This window comes from Carya illinoinensis, chromosome 12 (assembly GCF_018687715.1).
Source record: "Carya illinoinensis cultivar Pawnee chromosome 12, C.illinoinensisPawnee_v1, whole genome shotgun sequence".
Classification (NCBI taxonomy): domain Eukaryota; kingdom Viridiplantae; phylum Streptophyta; class Magnoliopsida; order Fagales; family Juglandaceae; genus Carya; species Carya illinoinensis.
Window position 1 is genome coordinate 26,200,997 of NC_056763.1, and position 14,404 is coordinate 26,215,400.

At 34.8% G+C, this 14,404-nt stretch overlaps 3 protein-coding genes across 4 annotated transcripts; 2 read left to right on the forward strand and 1 right to left on the reverse strand.

The window, feature by feature from the left end:
* Window positions 1–1,680: 1,680 nt before the first annotated feature.
* On the reverse strand, window positions 1,681–3,205 carry LOC122290287 (probable WRKY transcription factor 29). Its single transcript, XM_043097916.1, has 2 exons — window positions 2,754–3,205; window positions 1,681–2,634 (listed from the first exon to the last, which is right to left on the reverse strand). The coding sequence occupies exons 1-2, from the start codon at window positions 3,077–3,079 to the stop codon at window positions 2,019–2,021; spliced, it is 942 nt and encodes a 313-aa protein (XP_042953850.1). The 5' UTR covers window positions 3,080–3,205; the 3' UTR covers window positions 1,681–2,018.
* A 4,912-nt stretch (window positions 3,206–8,117) lies between these two features.
* Window positions 8,118–10,740, forward strand: LOC122290289 (DET1- and DDB1-associated protein 1-like). 2 transcript variants are annotated; one of them, XM_043097919.1, is made up of 4 exons: window positions 8,118–8,389; window positions 9,881–9,941; window positions 10,166–10,260; window positions 10,439–10,740. In XM_043097919.1, the coding sequence occupies exons 1-3, from the start codon at window positions 8,306–8,308 to the stop codon at window positions 10,258–10,260; spliced, it is 240 nt and encodes a 79-aa protein (XP_042953853.1). In that variant the 5' UTR covers window positions 8,118–8,305; the 3' UTR covers window positions 10,439–10,740. The 2 variants fall into 2 exon arrangements, with proteins under 2 accessions (XP_042953853.1, XP_042953852.1); XM_043097918.1 differs by having other exon boundaries at window positions 10,166–10,233.
* A 322-nt stretch (window positions 10,741–11,062) lies between these two features.
* Window positions 11,063–13,527, forward strand: LOC122290288 (2-C-methyl-D-erythritol 2,4-cyclodiphosphate synthase, chloroplastic-like). Its single transcript, XM_043097917.1, has 3 exons — window positions 11,063–11,473; window positions 11,709–11,839; window positions 13,155–13,527. The coding sequence occupies exons 1-3, from the start codon at window positions 11,149–11,151 to the stop codon at window positions 13,386–13,388; spliced, it is 690 nt and encodes a 229-aa protein (XP_042953851.1). The 5' UTR covers window positions 11,063–11,148; the 3' UTR covers window positions 13,389–13,527.
* The last annotated feature ends 877 nt before the right edge of the window (window positions 13,528–14,404 follow it).

Below are 14,404 nucleotides of genomic sequence, written 5' to 3' on the forward strand. Positions count from 1 at the left end.
CTCGCAAAATTGGTTGAAGTCTACTCCCATATGCTTGAGTCAAAATTATTCTGAAGCCATTGATGATGCAGAGAGTTATAAGCTAGACTCAGGTAATGTATTTAGAGATTTTTTTTAAGTTGTTATATGAGTTGATTTTAACATTTTGTAATACTAATTTCCTATACTTTAACATCTTAATGCAGAATTAGCCAATTCTATGGCCAACATACTCCGTGAAGAGGATTGACAATCTTGTTTCTGGTATCTTATTTCAATTTTGCTTTCTTCATTTTTATAAATTTATATGATATCTTATTTCTTTACTAATTTTTTTTTTTTTTCAGGCACAAGTTGAAAAATTACATTTTTTGGACCTTTGGTTATGTATTTTTAATTTTAGGTTGTAATTTTGGACTTTTGGTTATGTATTTTTAATTTTAAGTTTTAATTTTGGTTATGTATTTTTTAATTAACATTTTGTAATTTTGGTTATGTAATTTTAATGTGTGTATTTAGTTTTAATTTAGTTTTTAATTTTAGTTGCACATTTGAATTTAGTTTTATTTTTTATAGTGATAGATTTTGAATTTAGTTTTATTTTCTAATGTGATGATTTTGGTTAGATAAATTAGAAATCTCAAATTATATTTTAAAAAAAAATTGATATAGAAGTCCAAATCCGATTAGAGTTGGAAATTGTAAAATTGAAATGTTAATTGGGTTAAAGAAAAAAGTCTAAAAAAAGGCCCAATAAAAAAGCCCAACAAAAAGCCCAACTCCGACTCCGCTCCGACAAGTCGGAGTCGGAGTCGGAGCGGAGTAGGGTGTAAGTGGAGTCGGAGTTGGAGGTCGGATTCGGCCTCCGACAAAGTCGGAGTCGGAGTCGGAGTCGGAGGATGCCAAATCCGACTCCGGTTCAATCGGTGCTCAGCCCTAGCTCTATAGATATAAAAGGACGGCCTTGAAAATGAGAATGATGATGAGCGCTACGAATGGCATTGGGAATTAATATCTTATTGTGATGATTATGTATGTAATCTATGTGACAACTTGTTTTGACTTTTCTACGTACGTAGACCTATAAATTATACCACACATCCCTACGCCGCGGTTCTAACGTCCTAGTTTCTAGTATGTATAAGAAGTACATCATATCATACTGGCTTTATAAATATCAAGCTGGTTGGACCCTCCACGCAGGTTCCAATACAAGAAAAATGAATATTTATAATAAATTATTTGAAATAAAAATAATTATTTGTGATTAGAATTAATTCATGATTTTGATATAAAATAGTTATTTTTATAAGAAATTACTTGCAGCTAATAAGCTATCTATATTTTCAATCTTGAGTCACGAACTATATATATGTCATGATGGGGGAAATGCTTCCAAACTTTAAAACTACAATCCCCTGAGATTTTCTTTTCCATGTATAAATAGTCGAACGCGATCAAAATAGAACTGCATGTTTCTGTTCCAAATAATAGATAATTAATTAGATCGGCAGTCTTAATGACTTATATGATATAATTTGATTTGAAAGATAAATTTTAAAATTTAAATTTTACAAATCAAATCTTATAATTTAAGTGATGTAATTGGTATATATATATGCTTTACACATTGGCTTGATAATAGAATAATTCAAAATTAATACAATTTAGTCACGTATGTCACTTTCCCTGGTTAAAGTTTGGGAGGTGCTCGCCGGTCGATGATCTGTACGTGGACAGATTAATGTCAATTAGAATTAAAATGGTTAATTAAAGAAGATATTTAATCACAAATCCTTATTAAACGATTGTGGAAAATTAATAGATCTACATGAGTAGCGTTTGAATAGGTTGGATCGTTTATTTTTTCAATGCCTGAAAGGATATTTAATTAATTCGGTTAATATTTTAGGCTCTAGATTAATACAGAACATGAAGAATCATTAATGAGGGGAAAATGAAATTACAGTGTGCCTGATCTGCGTTTGGAACTTTTATGCTAGCTTTAGTATCCCATATATGTAAGTACATGCTCCGCGTCAGTGACCATCATTTGTGGCTGTCGATCGATCAACGAACCAAGGTACAGGAATGTTTTCCGTTGATGAATCCAAAAAGCATCCACTCAAGGGCGGTTGTGAGGCCAGTTCCTCAAAATCCTCTAGGCTTGGAAATAGTTCGTTTTCCCATACTATATCGTCTATATTGAAAATTCCATTACCTTGATCAGTGTCTTGCACCAATATTTGCGGTTCCTCTTTCTTCAAGCTCGCATTTTGCACAAACTCGTACTCTGTGGATGCCATCAAAGGGGTTGTTGGAGAAAGGATTTTGGAAGAATATGGAGAAGATTTGTTTTTCTTTCCGGGTGTTGTTAAGTGGCTCCGGGTGCTTCCAGCAAGGGAGTTTCGACGAGTTGGGCGGCTGTGATTGTGTTCTGAAGTGTACGTTACAATGAAAACTCCCGGGTCCAAAGGACTACGTTCCACCTGCTTTCTTGCTGAACACCCTTTTGAACTGCTGCACCTGTAGTAGCTCCTCGGATATAGCGATCCCTTGATGGGTTTCTGACCGTATTTACGCCAAGCCCACATATCTGAGCAAAATCCCTCGGCCGCTGTCACATGTTGCACCACCCTTTCGTGCTGATTCTTCCTGCAGCAATATATGGAAAATAATTGTATAAAAAATTTATGGGAGATCAATGGACTTTCAAATCTATAGACTACAGCAAACTTTTTAACCCCCCCCCCCCCCCCGGGCGAATAACCGACCTTCTTGATCTTGGTGATTTTATTATACTTCGCTTCTGGTCTGGTTCTTTGAGTTCTTTAGGAGCAGATATGGAGCTTGGCCGGATGGTTTGTGATGAAACAGGGTTCAAGACAGGATAGAAGGGCTTGTTAAGCATTTCCAGTTTATCTAAAACTGTTGTAGTTTCACTGTTTTCAGGAAAGCTTAAAGCACCATCTTCTACAGCATTCATAGGTGGAAAACAAGATTTTGGATCCCGAAGGATAGCAGTAGGGGCTTCAATATTTATGCACCCTCTTACAACAGCTTGCAAATCCCAGTCCTCCATGCATGCAAATTCACTCATCAAAGACCTTATAATATTTGGAGAGAGAGAGAGAGAGAGAGAGAGCAGCGGACTCCGGTGGAGGAGGAGGTGACTCTATAGACTGTCAGAGAACTGCAGAGAGCTTTGTGAGGAAAATATTGAAGTCAGGGTTTGATTATATATAATTGGGGAGAGAGAGGTATACATGTTAAGACCGTCATTTTGAAGATGACTTCCTTAATTTGTTGTGAATTTCTAGTCGTTTGACTACTTGTAAAGTCAAAGGTTACGATCATAAACAAAAAACAATAATCGCAACAATGATAGCATTCCCTTCTTGTTTCTCTAACTTGTACCGAAGAAAATTGAGCGTATGCAGTACTCTTTTAGGAACTCTCGCGGTTACTTCTGTACGAAAATCATGTGCGCAATAACAGATCGGGACCAGTATATAATTTGGAATTTCTGGATACGCTATGTTGACCACATGATCCAGCTCATAAGACTTTCACTCGCAAACCATTTGAATTGAAATATATTTATGTGAAATTACAGTACAGTTTCAAAAGGTTTTATAAAAATAATTCTATGAATCCACGTAATTTCATATAATTTATTAAATCTATTTTATAAAAAATAACTTTACAATTTAGCTAATTTCGCACTTCATGAGTTGGTGGGATTAATTAATTTTGTGTAATTCCTTCATAGTCAAAATATTTTTTTATATTTATTATTATAAATTAAATTGTCTGGATGGAAATAAAGTGATCAAATCTCCAAAGATGTGAACTTTTAATGACTATTCATGATCATAACCCCAGGAAGAAAAATACACAGAAAGGGATGATCTATGCGCATTATTAAAATTCTCCTTTCAGTATAATTAAAGTCCGTGAACTTTTAAAGTGATAGATAGTTACAAAACAGCTTAATCAGTGTCACATTCAGCCGTTATGGGGCTTTATGCTAGTGTCCTGCAGGCCGTCACGCGGTATCTTACACACCCTTGATTCGAATATATGTAGAAGGCCTAGAATATATTATATCTTGGTTGGTCCCTGATCGATCGATCTCCATCCCTTCTGCACTTTGCATGAAAAAAGGTTGCCTTAAAGCTCTAAAAGACAGTCTTTGTCTAATCGACTCCATCGATCAGTTTTGTCACCCCCACTTTTGATATCATGATATGCTTAGAGTCAAATTTGCTTTCGTGAGAAACAAACACACACTAACACACAGCTAGCGCATGCCCATAAGGGCATAATTATTTTGTTCACAAAATCATGGACCGCCGTTCAAAGACAAGAAACATCCCAGTCAAAGAATCATAATTATATCAAGTTACTGCTTGCAACTTGCCCGAGTGATACGTATAAACCCCGGCCTGCCGACGCAGTTCTGGCCACGAGCTCAATGGCCGGGACCTTGGGACTGATCTTTATTTAAAAAAAAAAAAAAAAAAAAAAAAAAGGAAAATGGAAAGATGATTTATTGTTTAAGTACGTACGTACCTCCTGAATTATCATTATTTTTTTATATATAACATGAACTCTAATGCATACAATATTATAGAAATCCTGGTTTCCGAAAGTCTAAATTCATGATGTCAAAGTCTCAAAGTTTTGAAGTAGGAATAGAAGTCCAGAGATCAAATATGTAGAAAAAATATTATAACGATTCAAATTGAGAAATTAAGTATGATTTTTAATTATATTCCGTGAGATGCAGGGAAGCTCGCTCGAAAATGGACTTTTGGTGACCACCGAAGATTTGACAACTTTTAGGCTTAGCTTGGCTTTACGTAGAGAATCTATTGAGAATAGAGTAGAGGGCCATTTGGGGGAGGTTTGCAAAGACTGGAAATTTGGAATTAAGGTCTTGGCTTCGGATGAAGGGGACTGCATCTACGTGCATACCACGCTGATAATCAGGACTGTCCTAGAGGCTAGGACTGAATCTGAGTCAAATCGTGCATTATAAGTTGCCGTACATTGTTGTACGTATTGATCATTCAAAACTTTGACGCTGAAAAACCACCTTAATTCGATGTAATTAATGAATGGTACTATATCGATGATATCATGATATTCCTATCATGATTTCTACTTATTTAGCTGCTGAAATTACATGAAAAAAGAAACTTGTTAATGAATGATAAATCTATCTAAAAATATCTAGTTTACAACTCATGACGGGATGATGATCATGCACGTGAAGGGGTGTTAATCTACATGATCATGTCGTGGATTTTATTAAAACCATTGGATTCACTGATTTTCTATTGGCTTAAACATTAGACAATCAGTACTAATGATTTTGAACGTGTATGTATCTTGGAACCAATACTGCTATTTAATTAATACCCTTTTCTCTTTTCCCTTTGCCACTACAAAAGGTATATATTAAACATGTAGTACTCAACTTTCATGGAATCCAGATGATCGTTTCGGTCCCAAATTTTATCTAAATCCAGACTGGTTACACCCATAGCTACGTGAACTGATATTGGGCAGCCTAAAATATGCACCTGCTCTCTCTCTCTCATTCTTTTGAATATTTTAACGTTTTCCATATATGCCTAGTACTCCACTTTTCATAATTTTTTGCGTGTTTCAGCTTGCTATATGAAATGGTTCGGGTTCGAGGAGATAGATTATCTAAATCTGTCATCTGAACCAGCTATCGTTCCATTGAATTAAGCAGCAGGACCTGCAAATAATAGTTCCGACGGGTACAAGTAGTACTAGATTGTTCCAAGGAATTACTGCATGGGGACGATCGAATAAATTGTTTATGATTAGATGGAGTACTGCCAGAGCATAGCTCTGTCCATCATGTGTTTGTAATTACATAGAATAGATTGGTTTCATTATACAAACATCTTATCTAATCTAATTATTATAATTTTTTTTTAAATTTCTATATAAAACATAATAAATAATTCAATATTTTCAAATTTTAAAATAAAAATAATATTAAAAAATAATTTTATAATAATCTTTTATTTAACTTTCATCTTATCTTATTTGTATAATCAAACGAAACCTTATGATAAAGCACAGGCACATCTAGATCCTAACACCACAAGAAAGCTTGATATATAGTTCAAGTTTCAATCCATACAATCATGAGTCTAAGAAATTTGCTTAAATTATGTTATATAAACTAGTATAATTGAGATTATATATATATATAGAGAGAGAGAGAGAGAGAGAGAGAGAGAGAGGATTTAGAGTAGCATTACTATTCAAAACTTAATCAGGATCTAATTTTTATATCTCAATCTCGAACAATTTTCAAAAGTTGTTAAGGTGATACTGAATGGGATAAAATATATCAGGCTCAATCCATCTATGCGCCCTCACTATAAAATAAAAGAAGAGAGAGAAAGAAGAGACAAAGAGGAAATAAGGAAAAAGAAAGTGTCAAAGAGAAAAAAAGAAGAAGATGGAAAATAGGAGAAAATGAGAAATGAGAGAAAACATGTCCAGAGAGGAGTGGAATACAGCTGTCATCCCTCATTATTCCCAAGGCCAGGGATAAAAAATGATTAGACCAGACGATAAATGAGACTTTGTCTCTTCAACCTCTTTAATAGAGTGATGAAAGTTCTAGCTAGAATATCTCTTATTGCAAATAGATCTCTAACTTCCATTATATAGTGTAAAATGAGACATTATGAGCGACTGTAAAATACTCATGTTATAATATATTATTTTCCTCCCCAAACGCTCGTGGAAGTAGATATTATGTCGAATCATGTAAATTCGTGTGCTAAATCTCTTTATTTTTCTTGTATTTATTTTTTTATTTATTGCCATGGATGTACATTCAAATGTCGTACAATTGCATTGAACTACTATTGAGGGCTCCAAATCACACCGATTGATACTTGAGTCCTCATAGCATGCTAGAAATGACTATTTATCTCCTTCCGATTTATTGTGTAATTTTTCGACATTAACATATACACTTTTGTAAGCACAAGTAGAAAATCAACAAGTGCATACCAAGAATGATACCATTTTATAATCCAAGCTTTTAAAAAAAATTAAAGATGGGAGACACAATCATAGGAATAGACAACACTAATGCATATAATGCACCACGTGGATTTATCTCTTTCAACATTTGAATGCATACATTGACAAGTTCCATCCGATTTTGATGTCCACGTTGATATACAACTTTGTTGCTATGAATGATATGTTTTAGAGAAATGCTTGGTACACCAAAAAAAATTATTAAAATATATTAACAAACTGATGTGGTTTAATATGGTACGTTAAATTAATTGTAAAATTATTTTTATTCATATAAAATAGATCTAATATATCATACAAAACCATATTAATTTATAAATTTATTTTTATAAAATCTAATAGGTATGGTCGTAAGTATACATCTCTTTCTTCTAACAAGAGATTTGAGATTTGAGATTCATTTCTATTTATATTGTAGAGAAAAATATTATTTTTCAGTTTAAGTCATATCGGCTTAATTTTATTGATTCATGAAATGATGAATTTTAAGTAATTGTTGATTGAAATGGTTGACAAAAAAAAAAAATTAAAAATGATAATATTTGAAAGAGAAACAATCACTATTTTTCGATTGCAAATTAAAATTCAAAGGGTTACTCAATGAAGCCTCTTAAGATTAATTATAAAACCAAGAGTGTATTGATATTTATCAATTCATATAAGGTCATTATTTTTCTATATTAAGTTTATGTTTATTTTATGTTTCAACTTTTTAAATCTTAATCATTATTTAAAACGAAACAAGTTGATTAATTTAATTAAAAATTAGTTTTTTAAAAAGTATTATTGATTGGCATTGGTAAGAACTAACAAGTGGATGGAAAAAAAGGAAATAAATAGTTATTCTATATTCAATATGATATTTAGAGTACACCATTTATATTACTTAAATGGTAATATTTAATTTATAAAATTTAAATTTTAAAATTATATTATATCATATAAATACTTACTAATAAATATAACATAAGTGTCAATTTAAAAATAAAATAACTTCCGAAATAAATAAATAGTGTACGTAAGATCATCCGTTTGCCGCAAACAACATGAGAGTGGGCCTTCTTTTGCTATTCTCTTGGTCCTAGTATCGTATGCGGGTTGTGTGGGTTAGTTCTCTTTTTCCCCAGTATGAGAGGCTTGTTCTTGAATCGGGCATTGTGCTTTTGTTCTCTCTTCCCCTCGTAATCTCTCTAGATTTGGTTGCGGAAATCAGCATTTGATGGGATCTATGCTCGGCGACTGGCCGTCATGTGACCCTCACAACTTCAGCAAACTTCGACGGGCCGATCCTTCCATTCCTTCAGTAAGTATTTTATTTTCTAAACCTAACCCATTTTGATAATGTTTACTTTATTGAGTGTCGTAGCCATGAAAAGCAATGACTTTGTGTGATCAGGGTAGCTTTTTGGATGTACCCACTTATGTTTCTTGGGATACTGAAGGTTATGGAAATTTGTAAATGTGTTTATTGGTGAGATTAAAGTTTAGAATCAAATAGATTTAAATTATAGTTTATGAAATTTTTCGTTTTGATTTCATGAATACTTCGATTCATGGGAACTGACTGTTACTTTAGCTTGGTTGGGTTGTCTTAGTTTTACATAACGCGACATTGTAGGTTTGAGACATTGGGCTGACGTTGATCAGTCGCTTCCAGTTGTGGTGCTGATTTTATTTGCAGCATCGTGCCTGTAAAGATAAAATTTCATTGTAACAGATGCTGGCATTTATTCTGATATATTTGCAAATTTGAGGATTAAAGTGTTTAACTTGATGTGTTGGGTGGTCAGCGACTCTTCAATTTCTATGATGTTGACCCGGGATAAATTTCATCTGATATTCAAATTTTGACTTGTCATGGTATTAGAACAAATGGAGAAAGTGGATATACAAATTGATTTTAGAGAGGGCTCAAATGGAGATCTTGCTTTTCCAAGATATATTTGTGGAATCATGAATACACTTTCTTGAGTGATAAAATGGAAGATGTATGAGTTACACTTTCTCGTACTTAATTTGGCCTTTGGAGTGACGTAATTGTTCATGTCAATGAAAGTATCTGAAAATTAAAATTCTAGCTGGGTATGGTGGCCAAATTGATAAAAAGAATTATCGGAAAGAACTTCCCTGTTTTATCCTTCCCTGTCTCAGTTATTCTACTGCTTAGTAGTTCACCTTTACATTCACTCCTAGATTTTTTTCTCACAAGAAGCAAGTGAGATATTGTTTAAGATGTTTGAATTTATTATTTGGACGCTTGAGCATATCCAATAGAAAAAACTTGCTAATCAGGATTAAATGTGATCAGCTGTGGATAATGAAGTTCACAATCGTATTAGTCAACTTTCTTTGTGGAGGGTTTGTTTTGTAGCCATTCAAGTTATGGTAAAATTGTTCCCAGTTGAAATAAATGGCATTCAGCAATTTCCCCATGTTTATAAACGAAATCACTGCAGGCTCTATCTTTTTTTGGGTCATAAGATGCTAACTTGTTGCGTGCAGAGTGTAGGCTGCTATTTTATTTGATCTAGTTCTTCTAATCAAGTTACATTTGGATATACAACCTCATGGTATAATAATATCTATTCCTGCTATATACATCCTGTGCTGGACTATCCCTTTTATAAAATTAGTGATATTTAGATCTTCTGGTAGGGCTCTTAAGCGTGTGTGTATGTGTTTTGGCTGTGATTTTAAGAGTGAAAAAGTTTATCACTTTGTATTCTTTGTTATGTTTCTGAAGAAAAATAGGATCTCTCTTTTCATCTATAATAACGTTTCTATCTTTACGCAGAGAATGATGCCTGCAACTTATCATCGTACTCACAGCCGCACCCTTCCACCACCTGATCAAGGTAATGAAGACAATTAGTATCTGCTGATTTTCCTCATCGTTTCATTTTGGGGCTTCTCTTATTTATTTTTTGATGGGGCTTTTTAGACCCTTACCTTCATTTCACATGCATTATGACAATTGTGGCTGTTGTGCTGTCAAGTATTCTCTGTTAATGACATCAAATAAACAAAAGTATCCGTATCTGACAATAAGGAACTGACTTGTCTGAAACTTATTCTGCAGTGATAACTACTGAAGCCAAAAATATCCTTTTGAGACACATCTATCGGAGTGCTGAAGAAGAGAATGATGTAACAAGTTCTTCATCTCATATCTAATATCTAAGTACACACACATGACATGATGCAACAAGTTCTTCATCTCATACTCAAGTACACACACGACATACTCATCTAGTGTGGCCACCAAGTGGATATGTGGGTCTGCAAACAAACATAGGACAGTTTTTTTAGCTTCTGTCAATCTTCTGATTTGCATGGCCTTTCGTTTTTGCAGTTGAGACCAAAGAGAGCTGCGACGAAACATCTTATACCCGAGCATGGATGCAAGCAACCGAGGGCAACTTCCTACTGAGCTCTTCTTTCCAAAGGAATGAAGGGCATTTGCATATTCACTATTGTAAGCTGCTTAGCTAGAACTGAGAACTGAGAAGTGTAAATTTTGTGCGTAGAAATCAAATTTTATTTAGAGAGAGAGAGATATATATATATATAAGTACAGTTGGGTGATCCCTGTGATAGTTTACAAGGAATGGAGTGATTAGAGAGATATTTACCTTTTTATTCCATTCACGTAAATTTCTAATCTCGCGTGGTCATCAGGTCAGGTGCTCTTAATGCCGTTGGCATCATGTCTGCTGCAGCTTTTGTTAGCTCGGTATAATTTTGAGGGTGAAATATTTGATAATATTATTTAGAAATAACAGGTAATATATGATAAAATCTGAATTAATAACTTGGAATTGACATTAGAATTACAAAATTTTAATTTTCTTAAAGTTAAATTAGAAAATATAGAGGAAACTAATTCTATTAATATAAGATATTTTCTTACATCGATTTTCTTTTGTTGATAGATAATTAAATGTTAAAAAAAAATATTGGAATATGCGTTTAATGTTTACACTTTCAAGTCCCGACAGAAAGCCAGAAACCACACGAACCACTGTGTCACTCGTCAGCGTCCCTTAGCTTCTTGAAAACTCAATGGCCATGGCAGCACCTCCACTCCGTGTCCTCCTAGTCCCTCAAAAATCATTCCCTGTGTCCACTAAATTTCCCTCGTTTTCTCTCTCACAACTGTCTATACGACCCGTACGCACGAAAACGATAGCAGCTCGGCACTCTGTGTCGGTCGCCACAACCAGCGCGTTGGAAGTCGAGCAGGCTCCACTCTCCGCGCCGTCCGCCAAAGTCTTGCCCTTCCGGGTCGGGCACGGGTTCGATCTCCACCGGTTGGAGCCCGGGTACCCTCTGATTATCGGTGGGATTAACATACCCCACGACAGAGGCTGTGAGGCTCATTCTGATGGTAGTAAATTCGTCCTGTTCTGATTCGATTATGTCGTGATTTATTTTTGGATGAATTGAGATTAATAAGTTTTGGGTTTCCATTTTTCCCTTCATTTTCTTTGAATTGAAGTCTGCTGGCGAAGGCGTCTATTTTCTTTGTGATTTGTTTCTATTGCTCTATTGCTGTTGTTTTAGCTGCTTCTGCTGCTGTTGTTTTTTAGTTGTAACTGTTATTATTGTTGTTTTTTTTGCAGGAGATGTCTTGCTGCATTGTGTGGTTGATGCGATTTTGGGTGCTTTGGGGCTTCCTGATATCGGACAGATTTTCCCAGACAACGATCCTAAGTGGAAGGGAGCGCCATCCTCAGTTTTCGTCAAGGAAGCTGTGAGTTATTGTTGAATGTAGTAGCTATGGGGCATTTGTAGAAAGTCATTGTGGATATTTAATTGTTACTATGCTTTTGAATGTTGAAATGTTTTATCTTCCCATAACTGCAAATGGTTTGGAAAAAGCAAGAGCGCAAGAATATTTTGTGTTGTTGGAAAGCAGCATATGAACTAGACTGGCCAACTTGGGGCGATTGGGTGGCGGTGGCTACTAATTCAATCAGAGTTGTTGGGTCCTTCAGTCTTTGTTCAACATGATGGAAACTATTTTCTTTATGATTCCTAAGGGTCTGAGTTCGTATATCTTTCTATGAAGTGGTAATGTGAGTTTTCATTTGACCACAATTTAATGTACCTCATAGGGTTTAACTTTTCATAGCATTGACTGCTTATTTTCCAACCCTGCATAAGCTCAGATATATGGTCCATCCAATATTTTCTCATTTCTCAGAATGGTGTTATTACATTATCTGAAATCAACACAACCTCACTAATGGGTTATGTTACATTTAGAATGTGCTGAAGACTTGGATACATGCTATCGTGCTGCCAGACGTTGTTTGCAAAATTTGAAAATTATAGACCTAATTAGAATGCTGTTGGCCTCAACCTTGAGATGAATATCAGAATATCCTAACAAAAGGAAATGGATATAAAGAAAGCATAAGAATCTTGTTTTCCTAACATCTTTACAAGCATGAGAATTAAAGGACGTTATTCTAGTCACCATGAAAATAAGTGACATCAAAATGGGTGAGGTACCGCCATTTTTTCTATGATAGGGCTAATGTACTGGGTGACTTGTATTCTTTAAGGGTCTGCCGCTCTTTTGTAGTCAAGTGGTGCCACTCCCTGTGAAAGGGTAGGTCTTTGGGCTCAACCGAGGAGATGAGGGTATTGAGTATGGGGAAGAGAACCACCTGCGATGTAGTTTACCATGAACATGTGAGAAAGGGGGGAAAAGGCATGAATTTTCTTGCAAACTAGTGCATTTAAAACATGATCAAAATGACTAAATAACATTTGTGAACTTTGACTCGTAATCTGGTAACCTGTAACATATAGTGACCAAATGAACAAATGCTGTAGCAGTAGTTGTCATAACATTGATTTTATTGCAGGAAGTTTCCTTGGAGGATGCTTCATAAATAACAACGTAATAATCCATCAATTTCCCTTTTCTGCACGGTAATAATCTTTTGGATGGTCAATGAATCTTTGTTGGAACATGGGTGGATACAACAAATGTCATTCTTAGCAGTTTGGTTGAAGTTTCTTATCAAGCTTATCCTCTTTGATACGATTCATTTCAGGTCAGACTCATGCAAGAGACTGGTTATGAGCTTGGAAATTTAGATGCCACTTTAATTCTTCAAAGACCAAAAGTGAGCCCGCACAAGGAGGCAATCAAGGCAAACTTGTCCGCACTGCTTGGAGCAGACCCTTCTGTTGTAAATCTGAAAGCAAAAACTCACGAGAAGGTTGACAGCCTTGGAGAGAATAGGAGTATTGCAGCTCATACTGTGGTTCTTCTAATGAGGCGATAAAAATTGGCCAAAATATAGTGTCTCAAATGTAAGAATTGTGCCTGATTAGTAATGTTGAATACTGCTTACACATCCAATGGATTGTTTGCCAAAACTAACATAATTGGTTGGAATAGAAATTTTGTGATGTTATGGCTTCTGGTGATGGCTGTTTAATTTTTAAGTTTGGTCTTTGTAGTACTTGACGGACACGTCTTCTAGATTTGCATGAGCTCTTCCTAAAATTGGTCAGGCCTTTTATATTTATCATCTATTAGTCAAGAAAACTTTATCAAAGCATCGATAGGAATTTTGGTCTAAACAATCCATATGAAATAAGGAAACTATGTTTTGCATGTGTCATATTGGCCATGGTTAACATTTTGACCGGGATCCCTCCAGAAAGAGTCGCATTTTTTTAGTTTAACCAGGTTTAGATTAGAATTTGCCAATTTTGAATTCAAACTTATTGTTCTACTCATGTTTAAGAATTAAACCATGTCTAATTTTCCATTCAACATTTATCTTGAATCTGTGAATATATTTCTTTGACCAGACATATGATGGTTTTGCACTGCTCATGCTTGTTGAACGCTTCCTCGTAAAACTTCCTCTTTCCCATTTTATATTGTTGGTTTACCCAAAACAGAGGAGGCGTATAGCATAGAGAAACATATAACTTGACCATCTTGAATCCTTTCCCGCACTGTTGTAGCGTTTTAAATGTTTACTGCATTTTCTGGTGAGAAAGTTTGATCATCTTTACTGGTGAGAAACCTATCCATCTTTCAATTAATAAATAATAATAATAAAAAGTTTGGTAAAGATGCTGTTAAATTATCTGACCAAATTGTGAACGCGAGATAAATGTAAGGCTGTAAAAGTCGATGGATCAGAGATACGTTAACCCGCGGAACGGTGCAATAGTCTAGAACCATAACATTAAGAGAAAAAATAAAATAAAATAAATGTGGTGTGTGAAATGTGAAGATGACAAGAAAAATTTTTTTAATATTAATGCTAGGTGCATGGGCTGT

Coding starts and splice junctions, on each gene's coding strand:
- LOC122290287 (XM_043097916.1), bottom strand. CDS start 3,079: ATGAGTGAATTTGCATGCATGGAGGACTGGGATTTGCAAGCTGTTGTA. Junction 2,635..2,753: donor AAATCACCAAGATCAAGAAG/GTCGGTTATTCG, acceptor ATATTGCTGCAG/GAAGAATCAGCACGAAAGGG.
- LOC122290289 (XM_043097918.1), top strand. CDS start 8,306: ATGGGATCTATGCTCGGCGACTGGCCGTCATGTGACCCTCACAACTTC. Junction 8,390..9,880: donor CCGATCCTTCCATTCCTTCA/GTAAGTATTTTA, acceptor ATCTTTACGCAG/AGAATGATGCCTGCAACTTA. Junction 9,942..10,165: donor CCTTCCACCACCTGATCAAG/GTAATGAAGACA, acceptor CTTATTCTGCAG/TGATAACTACTGAAGCCAAA.
- LOC122290288 (XM_043097917.1), top strand. CDS start 11,149: ATGGCCATGGCAGCACCTCCACTCCGTGTCCTCCTAGTCCCTCAAAAA. Junction 11,474..11,708: donor CTGTGAGGCTCATTCTGATG/GTAGTAAATTCG, acceptor TTTTTTTTGCAG/GAGATGTCTTGCTGCATTGT. Junction 11,840..13,154: donor CAGTTTTCGTCAAGGAAGCT/GTGAGTTATTGT, acceptor GATTCATTTCAG/GTCAGACTCATGCAAGAGAC.